At 39.5% G+C, this 17452-nt stretch overlaps 1 protein-coding gene across 1 annotated transcript; it reads left to right on the top strand.

Annotated features, from left to right (window-relative positions):
• The first annotated feature begins 2602 nt into the window (after positions 1–2602).
• trhra (thyrotropin-releasing hormone receptor a) lies at positions 2603–17180 on the top strand. Its single transcript, XM_050047748.1, has 2 exons — positions 2603–3780; positions 12102–17180. Exons 1-2 carry the CDS (start codon positions 2974–2976, stop codon positions 12540–12542), a joined length of 1248 nt encoding a protein of 415 aa, XP_049903705.1. The 5' UTR covers positions 2603–2973; the 3' UTR covers positions 12543–17180.
• The last annotated feature ends 272 nt before the right edge of the window (positions 17181–17452 follow it).

The following is a 17452-nucleotide window of genomic DNA, read 5'->3' as shown; positions in this document are numbered from 1 at the left end:
AATTATCCACAGAGGTCTCTTCCTCTCCAGAACAAACAGGCCAGGTGATTAAAACTGGTAAAAAACTTAATAAAGCTGTTTCATGTTAAAAATCAGGGTTTCTCTGCAGCGCCTGCGAATGTGTTTTCACCTTTATTCTCTGATAACTTAAGACTCAGACGTTCAGGAGATTTGTACCGGGAGCTGAATTATCAGCAGAGGTCTCTTCCTCTCCAGAACAAACAGACCCAGTGAATTAAAACCGTTAAAAATACTAAATAAAGAAGTTTCATGAAAAATCTGTTTTTTCAACATTTCTTGTCCTGGACAACCTGCCCATCCAGCACAAAACCACAAATGGCCCTATCGAAAGCCAGTATTTGGTTTGTTTGTTCTGGACTACTGTAGAAACATGGCGGTGCAACATGACGATCTCCGCAGACAAGGACCCACTCCCTATGTAGATTTAAATGGCTCATGTTAAGGTAACAAAAACACAAAGATTTTTATTTTCAGGTGATTAAACACTAGAAAAAACATACTAATTGTATTATATTCAATTTCTGCTAATATACCCCCCTAAACCCTTGACTAGAGTTCTTATGTAAATTTACTTCCACCATTGAAGTGACTTAATATAAAGTGTGTCTAATATATCTTATAATGTCACTAATATTTGGTGGTTGTGGCTTAGAAAGCACACTCTTAGAAGTCATCCATTAATCGTAAGATCGATAGTTCAATTCCTAGCTCCTCCTGTCTGCATGTTATAGTATCCTGGGGCGAGAAACTGAACCTCAAAGTGCTCCTGATGGCTGTTCCTTTGGTGTGTGAGTGCATGTAAATGGCTACTGAGTCGCAGGTGACACCATATATGGTAGCCTCAATCACCAGTGTGTGAACGTGTGTGTGAATGTGACATGTAGTGTAAAAGTGCTTTGAGTGGTCAGAAGACTTGAAAAGCTCTATGTAAGCACAGTCCATTTACCATTTGAATCGTCCTTTTTGTATTGTATAAATAAATGCCTTTTCTCTCTACTTTTGTGTCCTCCTGATGTGTATCTTATTTTGCAGTCAGTTGTTCATATTTAACACCTGTTGTGACAATATAGCATCAGTGTGAATATGGCACTTTGGTAGTTGATTATGAGATTATATTCTGGGTCAGTCAGCAAACTCAAGCTGTGCAGTCAAACATTAGTCAGATCTCCAGAGCTTTATTTTTAATTCTAGCTTCCAAAGGTAACCTACCAAATGGGCTGACTTTGGCAAAATGTGTATACAGTATAATGGTCACACATTTACACTCTCTCTATTTGATGGAATGATGCAGCCATAAAAAAGAGTCATGGGTTTGATTATTTTGCCCAGTGTGAACATTATACAGTCGCCTCAATAAAAAGTTGGAACAAGCTGATACAGAATATACATGAGACAGAATGGAATAAGGTTTTCTAACTTTAAAACTACAGAGAAATAATTGGCAAACTGCTGGTTAAGGCACCAAAAGTTTATTTTTTTTAACATCTGGTAATATTTCTACAACATCATGTAATTAAGTTGTGTAATTATGCCTTTTTCCTCTGCAAGAGTGTACTACCCTTTTACTGATTTAACCCTCTTTATTAACAGTTTAATTTAACTGGTAACACTTTTTTCACCCCCATTTATAATTCATTCATAGTTAGTGTATAAATCAACACTGTAATGTCGTCGCAAACACATACAAGGACATTTTCAAGTTTTTTGTATTTGTCAACTATTACTTATCTATCTGCTCAATGACAAAATATAGTTGTAGTTACATGTAATAAAAGTTTTGAAGAAATGTATACACACTTTAAAACCCATCTTTGAATGATTGCATGTATACATCATAATGATTTATTCATGTAATCATAAATGAGCTCATACGTTAGGTGAACTATTACTAGCCTATATATGATGTACATCACTATTTTTCAATATCTTGTGCAATATTTTTCAGAACATCGTGCAATATTGTTTGTCAATATCATATTCACTTGTCAATGTAGTGCAATAACATTGTCTCGGTCATGTGCAATAGGCTACTACTACTCATTGTTATCATATCCAATACAACATTGATTATCTGGAACCGTCTGCTTTCCCTACCACTTTAGTTCATTTTTAATAACTCTTGTACTTATCGTACTCTTAAAAAACAGCATCTTGTATGTTTTGCCAGATATTTAATACTCTATTGTTCTAAAACTGAGCCCAGTGAGTGACCCTGACGCGGGGAAAGTTGGTACTGGTTGTGAACTGTTAAAATTGTGGTTACTTTACTTAGTGTTACTTTAATTTGAAGCATTCTCGGGCACAATAATTTCCTTCGGGATAAATAAATTTCCATTGACTTGAACTGAACTGAATTTAACTGAATTAACTGAACTGAATTGAACTGAATTCAACTGAAGTGTTAGCCAGCATTCATTATCTGTTTATTATAATTGTTGACACATGCATTCCTAACACAACCATTTAAGCTCCTTCAGCTCCTGCATCAGAGGAGAAAACTTAGTGTTTCCAGTGGGAGCCAGTGACCTCACTGTGAGCTGTGTGTGTGAAGCTCTCAGAAGCAGAGAGGCTCTGCAGGAAGCTCTCAGTCATGACTGTGTGAGCAGTGAGACAGGAGCAGCTGGGCGCGGAGCTGCCTGCAACACCTCTCCCCTCTCTGAAAACTTCATCCAACAATCGAGGTTCAGTCTGCTTTTCTTTTAACTGTGTGTGTATGGACAGCGTATTGGAGTTTCGTTTGATGGCTGTGCACTATCAGAAACTGGCTTTGGTGGAGAAGAGAAGGCAGTTTGGCTGGAGTATATGTGGACGAAATGAAGTTTTTGGAGGGTTTCTGGTCGTTGGACTTCTGGTGCACCTGGGCCCCGCAGGTTGTTGCAATGAATTCTTGTGATCTTTTTGAACGTCTGGTGTAATTTTCTTTAAAGCGCACAGAGCCACAGCCTCCCCATTATGGAAAACCTCACCATGAATAACGTGACTGTGGAGAATGACACGTCGGTGCAGGGCAATCAAACCCTGGGTGTTTGGACTGACTACACAGTTGAATACAAAGTGGTCAGCGTGCTTTTGGTGTCCCTTATATGCGGGTTGGGGATTGTGGGGAATGTGATGGTGATACTGGTGGTTCTGACCACCAAACACATGCGGACTCCCACCAACTGTTACCTGGTGAGTCTGGCTGCGGCTGACCTGATGGTCCTGACGGCCGCCGGGCTGCCCAACATCACCGACGCACTGCACGGACAGTGGGTGTACGGTTACGCGGGCTGCCTGGGGATCACTTATTTTCAGTATCTGGGGATAAACGCGTCCTCCTGCTCCATCACCGCCTTCACCGTGGAGCGCTACATCGCCATCTGCCACCCCATCAAAGCGCAATTCCTGTGCACTTTATCCAGGGCGAAGAAAATCATCATGCTGGTGTGGGCGCTCACCTCCGTCTACTGCGTCATGTGGCTCTTTCTGTCAGACACGCAAAAGTTGGTGTATAACAACGTGGTGCTGCTCAGCTGCGCCTACAAGGTGTCCAGGAGTTACTACCTGCCCATTTACTTCACAGATTTCGCAGTGTTTTACGTGCTGCCTCTCATGCTGGCCACAGTTCTGTACGGACTGATCGCCCGGATACTTTTCCTGAACCCGCTGCCTTCAGACCCAAAGGACAGCACCAAGAAGTGGAAGAAGGAGGCGAGTCAGGGAGGGAGGATGTTCAGCACCTGCTCCTCCAGCAGCACCACGGCTGCCTCCCGCAGACAGGTGGGGACACTGTTTGTTCATTAACCTTATCACTGCGTAATGATGGTGTTTGTATTTGTGCTGTGTGTGAGCGAGGGATAATGGTTCAGCTGGACTTCAGGTCAGTCCAATTTCCTCCAATCAGAAACAAGTTTGAGTGATGTCATTCAACCTCCATATGCTCAGCTGTTTTAAAGATGACATCAGAGACCAACACAATGTATTGGAAAATTAATTTACCAACAAATTGTGATCTAGTTACTGAGGACATAATGTGATTACTGAGACATATGGAATAATGCAGTGACCGCAGGTCCTACAGCTGATCCCACACACAAGGACACATTTAATACCATATTGATTCTACAAGGCATTACCAACAGTAACCCTTGGGTGCTGTTGACATGTGTACTTCCTCACTGTTTTGTGTCCAACAGGCTCCACTGATATGCATAAAAAACACTTTCAAAGTCAATCTTGTTCCCCTTTTTCTTTTCCTCATTAAATCCAATACAAGCAATGGGGTGGTAACACAAGCCACAAAGTTTGCACATTAGATGAAGGTGACAAAAAATGATATAAATGAGCATAAAACATTATTATAACAGCAAATAGGCTAAGGAAATATTTCATGTTTCTGCACACTATTATAAAGCTACAATAACAGAAATCTTAAAGGGATAGTTCAGATTTTTTTAAGTGGGGTTGTAAGGGATACTTACCCATAGACAGTATATCACATACAGTAAATGCCAGTTGGCGCGCCCCCATTTTGAAAAAGCAGGCTGGAGTCTGACATGGAAGCTAAGCAATCTACTGCTGTGGAGGGGTCAGCAACAAAATGTATTAGCCACCTAAAAGTCTCACCTAAAACAAAATCAATATCCGTTTAAGTGTATACTATATTTAGAATATTTTTATGGCTTTACCATTAATTTCCACTGAGAAAATGAAGCCGCTAAATCGCTGTCTTCAAAAAGCCAGACCCTATTGAGAAAAACAGTGATTTTACATTGCTGAATACAGGAGCTGCTGGTCCACTTCTGCCTCAGACAGTTATTTTGTTCATATTATTGTTTGACTTTGGCATTTAAAAGGGTTAGTTCGCATTCACCAAAGTCACACAATAACACAAACTATTTAACAGATCAAAGCAGCGGTAGAGCAGCAGCTCCTGTGTTCAGCAAGCTAAAATACATCTTTTGTCAATGGAGTCTGGTGGCTTTGAAGAAAGCATAGATCGGGATCTTAAACCATTAACGGCATCTCTGTCAGAAGAGGCTATCTGATAGGGCTGCAAATAACGATTATGTTCATAGTCGACTAATCTGTCAATTATTTCTTTGATTAGTCGACTAATCATTCTAACGAAAAATGTGTTAGAATGTTGAAAAAAGTCAGTCTGTCTTTCCCAAACCCCAAAATGATGCCATCTAATGTCTTGTTTCGTACTCATGCCAAAAGGTTTGAGTTCACCGTCATGGGAGAGTGTGTAATGCTGCCAATATTTGAACGTAAGGAGCTGCAACAAGAGTATTTTGGTGTACTTTTATAGTACTTTCCTATGAAAAATGACTCAAACCGATTAGTTGACTACTACTGATTATTTTTATAGTCGATTAGGCGACTAATTGTTGCAGCCCCAGTGTCTGATGAAAAGGTAAAACAGTGAAAATACCCTCCAAATAGCGTACATTTAAATTGATGTTGATTTGTTTTAGGTGGTCTTACCTGGCTAAAATACATTATGTTGCTGACCCCCACAGAAGTACATTCCTTAGCTTTTGTGTCAGACTCCAGTCTGCTTCTCCACACTGAGGGCATGCTGACTGACAGAATGTAATACACAAACAATTGATAAGCACCTCATTCAACACACTTAAAAAAAAAATTGAACTATCCCTTTAATAGACTTGATAGGGAAGGTTGTGCTGCTCCAGAGTAGAGTATATGAAAATGGGGCTGGGCCAAATGAAGACAATCAAATATAATAATGTTTTTGAGCAAATACCTCAATATAAATATTACAAGGATATTGTAGAGTTGACTACTGATGCTTTCACAAAATATTTATACAATGAGATTTTTGATAAGTAATCATCAGTGATGTGGATATAATGCTTAAGTAGATAAAGGGGAAAGGAACAGCTAAAACAGTCACGCAAGTTCAGAAAATAACACCCCTTTACTGTAATGCAGCCTTTAAAACCAGGAAAAGACAACACTTATGATATAACAATATTGATATAATACCGACAAATCGCCCCGCCCTGTATGAAAATCCATTATAATTAGTCCTGCTTTAGCTTCTGACCCAATCATAACAAACAGAAGATCTGAAGTGGTCTTTTGAAAAAAAGTCATCAGGTTAAAATCATGTTTGTAAGCAATTCTCATAAAGTCATTAAGTATCAAGGTAATACAATAATGTGAAATGTTTTACGAGCTGTTAAAGAGGACCCAGCAATAATTGATCAAAATGTGCACTTTCTATTAAAAATTGTTTGCTATCCTTTTTTTGTTGTTGTTGCTGAAAATTTTATAACTGAACCCAAGCTCCCCTACTTACTCACTTTATATAGTGCATCATTGTGCTGCCAGCACTCATTTACTTTCATGAGTGTATTTTCAAGTGCACCTAGAACTCAATTTGCCACTTTTTTTCAGTGGAACAGCGCTGATCCACCTTTTTCAAAACTCTGCAGCACAAATTCATAAAGCGGCAAACGGAAAACTGACAAAAGTGATGAATCAACAGGTTTTTTTTTAGTATCAAGGTTTATTTGTATCGATGGTTGCTGTCTTTATAAGAGCTCATGATGCAGCCACTTCTTGAATTACCTTGCTAGTGTCCACGTCTGTTTTTGTGCATGCTTGAGAAAAACACATTTTTTTAAAAAATTTGATAAAGCACTCTAGCTTGTCACGTTTTTCATCCTCCTTTGACATCATCTTCTTTCTGTAAAAACATGTAATACCCTGAAAATAGTTCCTAGTTTATTCAAAATAAAACAGAATGCTTCAGAGGTTCAGACACTGGGTGCCAGACACAGGTAGATAGCAGAGCTAGACGTTTGTTTATCAGATCATGGGAAGAAGCCGCCCTGGAATAACAGGGGGTGTGGTACCCTGAGGGGCTCCATGCTCTGTTGGATAGTCTAATCAGTTAACCCCAACACAAATAGGCTTTTGGCTTTTTCTCCACCTGTAAGGCTTGTGTTTTGTCTTTGACACACGATCATGTGTTTCTGGTGGTCAGCATTAACCGCATTCATGCCATCTACTATGTACCTTACTGAATTACCTAAAGGTCAAGAAGTAATGAGAATCCAAGATTAGGTATTTTGCTTGCTGATGACACTGGCGGTGCCTCTATCCAATCCAATTATCCTCACCTGACTGCAGCAGAGATGACACAACATAAATATGGATACGATTTAATTACATACGAGTTTCACATCAGTATTATCATCTGGTAATTATATTAAAAAAGCCAGGCTTTGTTAAGTTGCGCACACAGATCAGTCTTCCTTGTTGAAAATTAATTAACAGCATCTGAATAAATAATGAGTGTTTTATGAGATCTGCAACAGAGTTGTTTAAAGGGTTTTCCAAGGAACAGCTTGGTTTGTCACATGTCCCTCTAACACATGGTGTCATTGCAAGTAGTAAACGTACAGGTTGGATGAATCGCTCAACTGACAAAACTTTTGCTGTTTTCCTACATAAATGTCTATGAGGCTTTAACTGCATAAATCATTAAGTAATGATGTTTTAATACTGCTCTCTTCTGAAAGAAAAAAAAAATTGCACATGATTTTAGTGCACCTACCTACCAGAGCATCCCATTTATATGAATTAAGATGTAATAGATTTACTATAATCTTAAAGATAATTCTGTGTAAGGTATGGATATTTTGGTATGGTAACTCCACACAAAAACTCTTTGTAAGCCGGTAAGTAAATTTCAATCAGGAGAGACAGAAAAATGAAGTAAAGATAATATTTGATATGGAATAATAGTGCACAGATTAACAGATGATTTGTGCTGAACTAAGATTTAACAGAAATCTTTGGTGCTTGGACACAAGAGGGAGATATTTTGTGATCAAGGGACATCTGAGCGGCAGCAGGATGAATCCCCCCCATGGAGTTGAAACACTGGTGGTGGTGGTGGCTGATGACTCTGAGGCTGCTGACTGCTTAGGCTGATGAATCTGTAAAGACTAGGTGGTGATTGGGAGGTGGTGGGTGCGCACGACTGCAGCAAGAAAGAACTATGGTGAAGAAAGAGCCATATTTAAAATGAGGAGCAATTGGTGACTCAATTGACAGACCCAAACAATGACACCTAGTGGTAGTGAGTGAGCATGAGTACAAGGAGTGAATGGCAGGGTGAGAAAGAAAACTTGCAGCCTGAGGACCATTTTTCTAGAGCGTCATTTGTTGGGGAAAAAAGGCAACAGTACTTGGAGAAAAAATCATGCTATACATTCATCTGTTTATGGTCATATTATTTACAACAAAGAACTGACAAATTTGTGGGATTAATTTGGTCTTTTAATAGAAAACACAAAGAAATGTGAGACAGCAAACCATCCAACAAGAACTCAAACTCAACCCCAAAATAACTATTATTCTAAAAATATGACAAAGAGCTACAGTGTGAAATGCAAAGAAACATTTGTGTTTGAAATCACAGCTACAGCATCACTGTATTGCCTCTCTTTGGGTTGTTTTCCTGAGTTTGGTCATTATGGTTCGTCATATCCTGCCAGAAACTCTGGGAAATGACCACAGAACTCAGATGCTATTGGCATTTGGGCAGTAGCATTCCCTAAAAGTTCTATTTGTTGTGAAAAATTTGAAATACGAGGCATATTTGAAAGACACATTTGGTCCCTTGATGAGGCCACGTTATTGATTGATGATATAATCCCAATAGTCCAAAGAAGGTTCCATTTGACTGAGAGCCTATTTGTCCGACAGCCTGTTACCTTGAAAACAAACACCTGTGGCTCTAAAGGCCCATTGCTCTGAAAATACACACTTTCCCTGTTGTAAGTAAGTAATCAGTTGGATGATGGGCTAACTCTAATATTCTTACTCTAACCCTAACCAGTCTCCTTTTGCCTAAGCCTAGCCAAGCCAATCAACGAAGGCAACGAGTGCTAGCCAATCAGAGGCAGAGCACGGAGGGCCTTATTTTCGCCATAGTAGGAAAAAAAAAAGACACCTGGGAAGGTCTGATGATCTCTTTGTTTGTGTATTTTTGGAGCAATGGGCCTTCGAAGCAATGGCTTTCTAGGCAATGGGCTGTCGGACAAATAGTCTTTCGGCTAAATGGAACATTTATCGGGCTATTGGGGTGTTGCAATAATCAGTGGTTGGAACAATGGGCCCTCCCCCCCTTTGCTTCTCTCCACTGGAGTTACCTCCCTAGGCTGTTGGCACTCTTTACCCGCATCTTGCTTTTGGCACTGCAGCTACCTGAGTTATGAAATGATTGAGTGTGCCTATAACAATTGTACTCAGCTGTAAGCATTTTCATTTATGTTATGCATTTCTGGATAGGTTAACGTCACCTTTTATGTATCATGAAAGATTTCAAGAAGGGCCTTGCTTCCATGTATTTCCATTTCTCTTTCTTGCTGGTCTGCGGTCCACTTCTGCTCTGTTCCTCCTTCTTGTTGCAGATGTGTGTGTGTCCTGCAGGTTACACCACATTTTATTTACTGCTTCTTGGTCACACAAATTCTTCAAAGGCTTTTGACAGATGTGAAAAATTGCAGAAAATCAAACCTGTTCGAAAAATTTCAATGACGGACAAATATTTCGGTGTAGGTGTGTAAACGTGCAACATTTTTGGACGAAAAATATGGACTTGGTGTGCAAAGGCTGTAACGCTATGGGTTTTCATGCCCTTATGGGAAAGATCTTGGACCACAGTGAACAGGGATGTAGCACCAAAGTCTGGACCGTATATGCATAAGTAGTCTCTGTGGGCCCCCCGTCCTTCCTCTCTAGATCCATGTTTATTTGCTTTTCCTTTACTTTGGTTCTTCTCTTTTTTTCATTACTGTCCAATTTCTCTCTCCTGGGGAAAGACATGACAGTGTATACATTGGTGCTCCAGCAGTGCAGGGGTGGACTTAACCATTTTGTGCCTTTATTAGTGAGAGGTTTTTATAAGTTTAGTCTTTCGACTGATTTATTCAGCCAATTTTAATTTAGTTATGACACTTGGTAAAAAATGCAATCAAAACCAAACTTTACATTCTAGGCTTTTGGGACTCCCTCCAATCTGGGCCCTTGGTAATTAGTCCCACTTTCCGCCCAACTACGACTCCCCTGACACTGAAACACCTAATCAGTGGGAAAATTGCTAAATCTTTCCTTGTTTGTCTTTTGCTCAGTTGACAGTCAGCAGCAGTGCGACAGTCTCAGCTCGTTAGACATGCACTCAATCCTCTCCTGCTTTCCATCATCTCATACGCTGCATTTTGATGTGATTTGACTGTGGCTGATGAATGCTAATGATACCTGCTAACCAGGAAAACCATAACTCCTGCACTCCTAATTCTATGAGATTGTCTGACAAAATCAGCATTACTACAGCCTTGTAACAACTGGTTATTTTTCCCCCTTTTTTACTATGTCCTAGAGAGTAAGAGGACAATCATGTCATCGTTATGCATCATGTCATCTGCTGGAGATCTGCTGAGAGTTACAGTCGTCCCTCTGTTTCATCTAGCCTAGCATTATGTTCACAAATGCACACCAACTGTTCAGCCACTGTTTTCCTGCCATTTTGTGTGTGTGTAAATATACCAATTGATGAGAAAATATGTTATTTTTTTAATGAATGCAAAGAAGAACAACATCATTTAAACACTGTCATTTGACATTCACAAGCCAAAATCAAACCACAATACGCTCAATCTGTTGTCTGACAACAGAACCAGACAAAAAATAATACAATGAGAGCAGCTAAGCAGTGAATGTGTACATTGAAATGAAATAAAGCCCAGAGGTATATATTATATTGATAGTAGACCATGTCCAGTTTACATGATATCTGTAGTTTGTATATACAAAACATTTCAATCAGGAGAGACAGGTGAATGTGAAGTTTGATATAGAATATGGGTGTACAGATAAACAGATGGTTTGAGCTGATTAAGATTTAACAGAGGAATTTGGCACTTGGACACCAGAGATTTTTTGTGATCGAGGGACATCTGAGCAGCAGTAAAGTAAATCCCCCCATGAAGTCCAGACACTGGTGGTGGCTGATGACTCTTAGGCTGATAACTCTGTGAAGATTAGGTGGTGATGGGGAGGTGGAAGGTACGCACGACTGCAGCATAAGAGAACTACAAGCAAAAAAAGAACCATGTTTAAAATGAGAATCATGATAGGCTAACAGAGAAGGTGTGTTGGTGCGCTTTTTTGACTGGAGTTAGCATGTGTGTAAGGAGTAAATGGCATGAAGTACAAGAGATAAATGACAGGCCTATGACAGGTATAGCCTTCCTGACTGAGCATTTACTAGAGCTTCATTTCTTGAAACTGAAGTTTTGGGAGGTCTCTACCACTCTATAATGACACCTGTAAAAACACCAACAAACTTTGTAAAAGACTTTACAAATGTGTCTGAAAAAGTCCTTATTTTTATCCCTGAAGATTTTTAAGTGTTAAAAAGATTATCGAGGTTTTAATTTGTAGTTTTGCTTTGATTACATTTTTCTAATATGAATTGGTCTGAAAACTCTGTTGAACTTGAAGGCATCCTACCAAGGATACAGATGTAGCATTTCCTGTTTATTGCTGATTGTATGGGTAGTCCTTTGGGCAAGATGGATCACACACCCTATAGTTATAATCCTTAAGAATTCAGTCCTGGTTGATCTGGTGCAGATTGGTTTAAAACCACAAGTCCCAGAATTCACTTGTGTAGCAGAGGAACAAATGGTATTCAGCGCAGCCAATACATAAATGCATGGGTAGTTTGAATCCCACATGTGATATGCTACTCCTGAAAAAATACTGACCACAAATTGTATCAAAACAGGATTTATCTTTAGGAAATCAGGATTGTACATTCAAGAACAGGCTTTTTTTCCAGAAAACATTTTGAAATGTGAAACGTACAGATGAAAAACGTAATGATAGCTGAATTCTGTGTACCTGTCAGCATTCGGGTATAACTTACAGGGACACTTGAACAAAACAGAACTCCACGAAATTCCAAATCTCATACTGTATAGACCCCATGTGCCTGTCTTTCTGTGATCTCATTTTGCCGTCGCATTTTTTAACATATGATTGAATTTTGTTAGGTGACAAAGATGCTGGCTGTGGTGGTGATCCTCTTCGCCTTACTTTGGATGCCCTACCGGACCTTAGTGGTGGTCAACTCCTTCCTGGACAAGCCCTACCTGGACACCTGGTTCCTGCTCTTCTGCCGTCTCTGCATCTACCTAAACAGCGCCATCAACCCAGTCATCTACAACGCCATGTCCCAGAAGTTCCGCGCTGCTTTTAAGAAATTGTGTCACTGCGGCCCTCAGCGTATGGAGAAACCAGCTTCTTACAGTGTGGCGCTAACCTACAGTGTCATCAAGGAGACGTCCAACGGGGAAAGTCCCGACCACTTCACTACAGAAATGGATGAACTAAACACGCCGACAGATCAGTATCTACCCGCCAGCATCCTGCCAAGTGCCAAGAAGATGCCGTTCGCAGAGCCTTGTCTGTCAGGGAGTGATGTCAAAGCCTGACTATAAAATACTTTCCACCTTAAGAGGATAGCAGAGACTCTGACAGCTGCAGTATGGATTCAGTCACCCATGGGAAATTTTAGAGAAGTTTTAATGAAAAGTACCCTCACATCTTCAATTTAATTTCACCAAGGTATTTTCTCTTAAAAATGTTTATTTTATTTGACAAGACAAGTTGCCAAAGGCCAAATAGGATGAGCTGACTTTTAGCATTTTATACAAAATAAGTGCAGGGAGCTTTCATGAATCTTGCAGAAACACAGTTTATTGACACATTGACACAGGAAACTGAAACTGAATTGACATACAGTACAACAATATGTAACCCTGAATGGCGGGAAAATATTTTATCTCAATATTTATAGAAATATTTATCAAGATATGTATGTTGATCTTAAGATTATGTAGCAGGATGCAGAACAAGAAAATTGATTAAGAACTGTGTAAGCTGCAGATAGAATATCTATTTATATTAATACATTATATAAAAAAAGATAAAGTCACCAATTATGTCAGACTATCCCTACACTGTGTGAAATGTTTACAGCCATGAAACTTATATCTTCGTCAGTTACATTCATCAATTAAACTAGTAATGTTACAGTTTGTTGTGGGAGTTTTTATCTTGAGAGTCTCGCTACTTGTTAATTACTGGTGACAGTAATTAAACGCCGCCGCCCACTGACAGTGCTTCAGGTTTAAATTAGTTCCTCGTATTTCCCATCTTCCCTTTGACAGTATGCATCACCTACACTGTTTATTTCATGTCACACTCAAAATGACATTAGCCTAGCACTGTTTGGGACTAACTTTGTGGTAGGGGTGGGCAGACCAATATCAAAATATTGATTCAATAGAATTTACGTTTTTAATTGTGAAGCTCGATCATAGCATCAAGAGGATCAATACAAAAAAAACTGTCAAGCAATGTTTTGTTGTCATGAACGCATCAAGTGCATGTGCTGTTTTTGTGTTGTGTGCACGCAAACAGCAGCACACTGCAGCGTGCACCTTGACTAGTTTCATCCAAAACATAATTGCAGTGAAGGCTTGATGAAAGAAAAGAAAAAAACAAAAAACACGACAAAGGGAACTTGGAGCTGCCACCAAAAAGAAAGGAGGAAAAGGTAAAATGCCTCAGCATCCTCGCCGCCAACACAGAGAAAGAGTTCACTGACAGAATCTTTCAGAGAAGCTCAGGAAAGGAATATCCACGTATAAAGAAGTGAAATTAATATTTTAGTCAAATCAGATCTTCAGCATCATTGGTTGTTACTTTAGCAGACTGATTATTCTCTTCATAAATCATGACACACTGCTTTACCCTGCATGAAAGTACACTTTTAATAATATAAAGTATTGAATCAGTATCAATATTGGTGATTCTATCCCTGTTTTATATGGTATTGGATCGTAACCAAGTTTTAAGGTATAGTCCACCCTTACTGTAGGGCCCAACAGGACTAAGTAGCCAAAGTAACGCTGGTTTCTCCTCAGCACCTCTTGACCATTTAAGGTTGTTGTGGTAGTGGCTGCCTAACTTCTAATAACAAAACAGTGGCATGTGATGTGTTTAGCTAACTCAGCTAACCCGGCTGTGCGTATCTCAGTTTGTAAAAGGCTACCATATGACCACTGGGGTTTTTTTCGGTAACAAGTTGTGTAAGGGATTACAATTTGAAATTCGGTAGTATACATTATAAATTACCAATCCCAGTAACGCTGTTACTTTGACAGATTGGGGGTCGATTTGTTTTTCAGTAGTTTTATAGACAGGTGAAATCAGTCGGGTCGCTGTGAATTTTTGCTTTTGAGTAGTTAGTAATGTACCTTAAATAAATGATGTAGGGGTGTAACAGTATTTAAGTCACGGTCCGGTTCGTACCATGGTTTAGGATTCACGTCAGGTGTGAGTTCGGTACAGCAGAAAAAAAACCCCCAAATGCATACAGATATGTTTCTTCTCATTAATTTTGAACAGACAGTTTCAGACAGACACAATCTTCCTGCTGACGATTGAGGTAACATTTGTTTATTAGCAACTTTGATAAACTATTTTCATTGCAAAAATAAGGAACATTCAAAACACTGTATGTACACAGAACAACCTTTCCCAAAAGGCAACAGGTCACAATATGCTTTAAACTGAGAGGCATGTCTTATGCTATGAAATTGAAAATACTAAAATACATAAACATGAAATTTGTGCATTGGGAGGAGTGTTTCATTAGTTCCACCATTTAAACATAACATAGCACTGAAACATTTATCATTCTGGTGATTGGTAAATTGGCGACGCCGTCAAAAGTGCGTCACATAAGTTACCCTACAATGGTGGAGAAATGCCGACACACTGTTGTTGACCTCACAACTTTCTCCGTTGCTGTCGTAGCTAACTGGCAACCCGCAGGCAGTTTTCCAGCTTCAGTGATTCAGTTTCTCTCTCCATAGTGTGACTGACTTGCCCACCAGTCTGCTTGTTGTGCTAACCTTAGCATACTATAAAACATGAATTAATAGCTCAGGCTATTATTTGCTTAAATCACTGAAATCAACAGGTCTGTCTTTGGAACAGGTGTCTGTATGGGACAGGCCTTTAATTCCTCTCACACTAGACTTAATCAGGAAAGACCAGGAGTAAAATCAAATTCTTTATATAAATCAGTATGAATGTTACTTGTCTAAAAATTAGGCTTCAGATAATATATAAATTATGAATCATTAATTTGATCTAGCTCCAACAGACAACACATCAGAGAGTTACGGCACTCGAGGATTACGGCACCCGGCACACCGACACAACAACACTTTATCCTGTTAAAACTCACAACTTGGATTCATTTTTATGAAAAACCCTTTTGATCCTTTTGACCTGAGGACCCTATGGACTAAAGGAATATGAATAACTTAGAGGGTAATCGAGGAATGGACACATAATTTGAGGTAGCAAACAACTTGGTTTATACATCCGAAGAACATCTGTAAAAGAAAAAAAAAAGAACTGCTCTGCAACCAGACCAGGTGCCTAATTGAGCCAGGCCTTTATTTGTCAAAATGTGAAGCCACACCGGGCTAGTAAAAGGGACTGGGCGTTTAATTGAAGTTTTACGGTATGTTGCTAGCGTTGCATTATGCTCATTAAGTACTGTGTATTCTGCATGCACAGGACCGTGACCCCCGTACGGAGATGTTTTAGTACGAATACATGAACTGTAACAGCCCTAATGTAATGTGTAAATTAAAACATTTTTCATTGGATATGGCTGGTTAGAGATATACTGTATTTGTTTCTGTGTTGGGACTTGGTAAAAGTATGTCATCAAGCAGTCTGATTCATGTGTTTATATTCCCCATCTGGATGCCATAGACTTACATTAACATGGTATCCAGGTTTGACTTCACAGTCTCTCCTCTTGGTTCATTGACCTCCCCATCAGAAACCATATCACTCAAATGAATTCAAATGCACAACACTGTGAATTTTAATCCTGGCACCAGAGAGAGAGCACAGAAATAGAATCACACGACCTTTTTAAAGGCTCCAAGTAAAGAAAAGAACAGATATTACAGGCATTCATTTAAACCTGCAGTTTCAGTTTAAAACCTGAATGATTTCTGCAGGGAATTAAAAGTGACAGACACACCAAAGCTTATAGTTGCTTGGTCACTGTGAAGACAGCCACTGTGGAACCTGTGAGAAGCCTGTGAAGGTCAGTAGCCAGTGTATTCTAATGAGGAAGAAATGTGCAACCCTGATGTGCAGACAGAGGGGCTGTTCGTCAAAGGGTCAGATAACTGTCATGGCAGTAATTCACTGATATTGCCTGAGACTGCAGAGTGCAGCACTTTTCTGCGATTTATCTGCTCAGCAAAACCCACAGAGCAATGATGAAATGTGTAAATAGATTGCGACAAAGTGCCATACTTGAGTTGGTGCAATCCACAGTATGTATATAGCTCACCCTGCTATTAAAAGAAGCATTTTCTGCTGTTTGTTTGAGCTGCGTATATGTATAAAGTGAAGAGCACTCGGAGGGAATGAATACTGAGTAAACTAAATGAGAGGGAGCTGTTTCTTAGCGAGCAGCAGGCTGGTTATTTTTTGGTCTATACTGTAAAGTTGCTTGAAATTGATTGTGCAGTGCAATGTGAAATTAATTCAATATCGTGTTTTCAAATGTGTCAGCAAGTGCATTTTTAAAAAATAATAGCTTGTTTTGATCCATTGTTCCATCTGTGTGTTTTCTGTCATTTCAAACCAGTCAGTGGAAGCTAATAAGCTCCAAACTTGAATATGTGAGAAAGTGAAAAAAGTTTGAAGATTGTAAAGTACCTCTCATTCGTGCACTTTTATTAATCCCTCCCTTTGTTCTCAGTTGAAGCGTTTTTTTTTTTTTGGGAAAATACCAAACAGTTGTGAGGTTGTGTTTCTGTTCTGCACAGTGTGCAGTTTGCAGCATGAACGTGAGCTTTTGTGAGGCAAACACACACAAAGATGACAAAATCTGATGTATTTTCATCTGAGGTGATGCTTTGTGCACATTTCTGTCTCAAGCTTTTTTTCTGCTTTGCTGTTTGATGGATCGTTTCGTATTTTGTATTGTTCTTTGTCTTTAATAAACAGAGACAATAACTGCAGCTCCTCGTGCATGGTGCTTTATTGTTACTTTCTACTGTAAGAGTATCAATTTTTCCCTCAACACCCTGCACCTCTGCTTCCACTGATCTATTACTAGCAGCTATTGAAGAAACAGCCTCATCCAAGACCGCCATGAATCAGACACAGATAGCTCCTGTATGAGCTACGACCACCCTAAGGACATCAATCAGAGGGGTTGATGGCTTCGTTTTGAAGCCACTCAGCATGTGGTGGCCTGCTTTGACACAAATTCATCTCCCCTGAAGCTATC

Source organism: Epinephelus moara, chromosome 6, assembly GCF_006386435.1.
Source record: "Epinephelus moara isolate mb chromosome 6, YSFRI_EMoa_1.0, whole genome shotgun sequence".
NCBI classification, from domain to species: Eukaryota; Metazoa; Chordata; class Actinopteri; order Perciformes; family Serranidae; genus Epinephelus; species Epinephelus moara.
Note: the sequence above shows the minus strand (reverse complement) of the source record. Positions and strands in the feature narration are given on the sequence as shown.

What these genes read in the sequence shown, in the direction of transcription:
- trhra (XM_050047748.1), top strand. Translation starts at nt 2,974, where the DNA reads ATGGAAAACCTCACCATGAATAACGTGACTGTGGAGAATGACACGTCG. An exon ending in CGGCTGCCTCCCGCAGACAG is followed by an intron (nt 3,781 to 12,101) that starts GTGGGGACACTG and finishes GAATTTTGTTAG; the next exon opens with GTGACAAAGATGCTGGCTGT.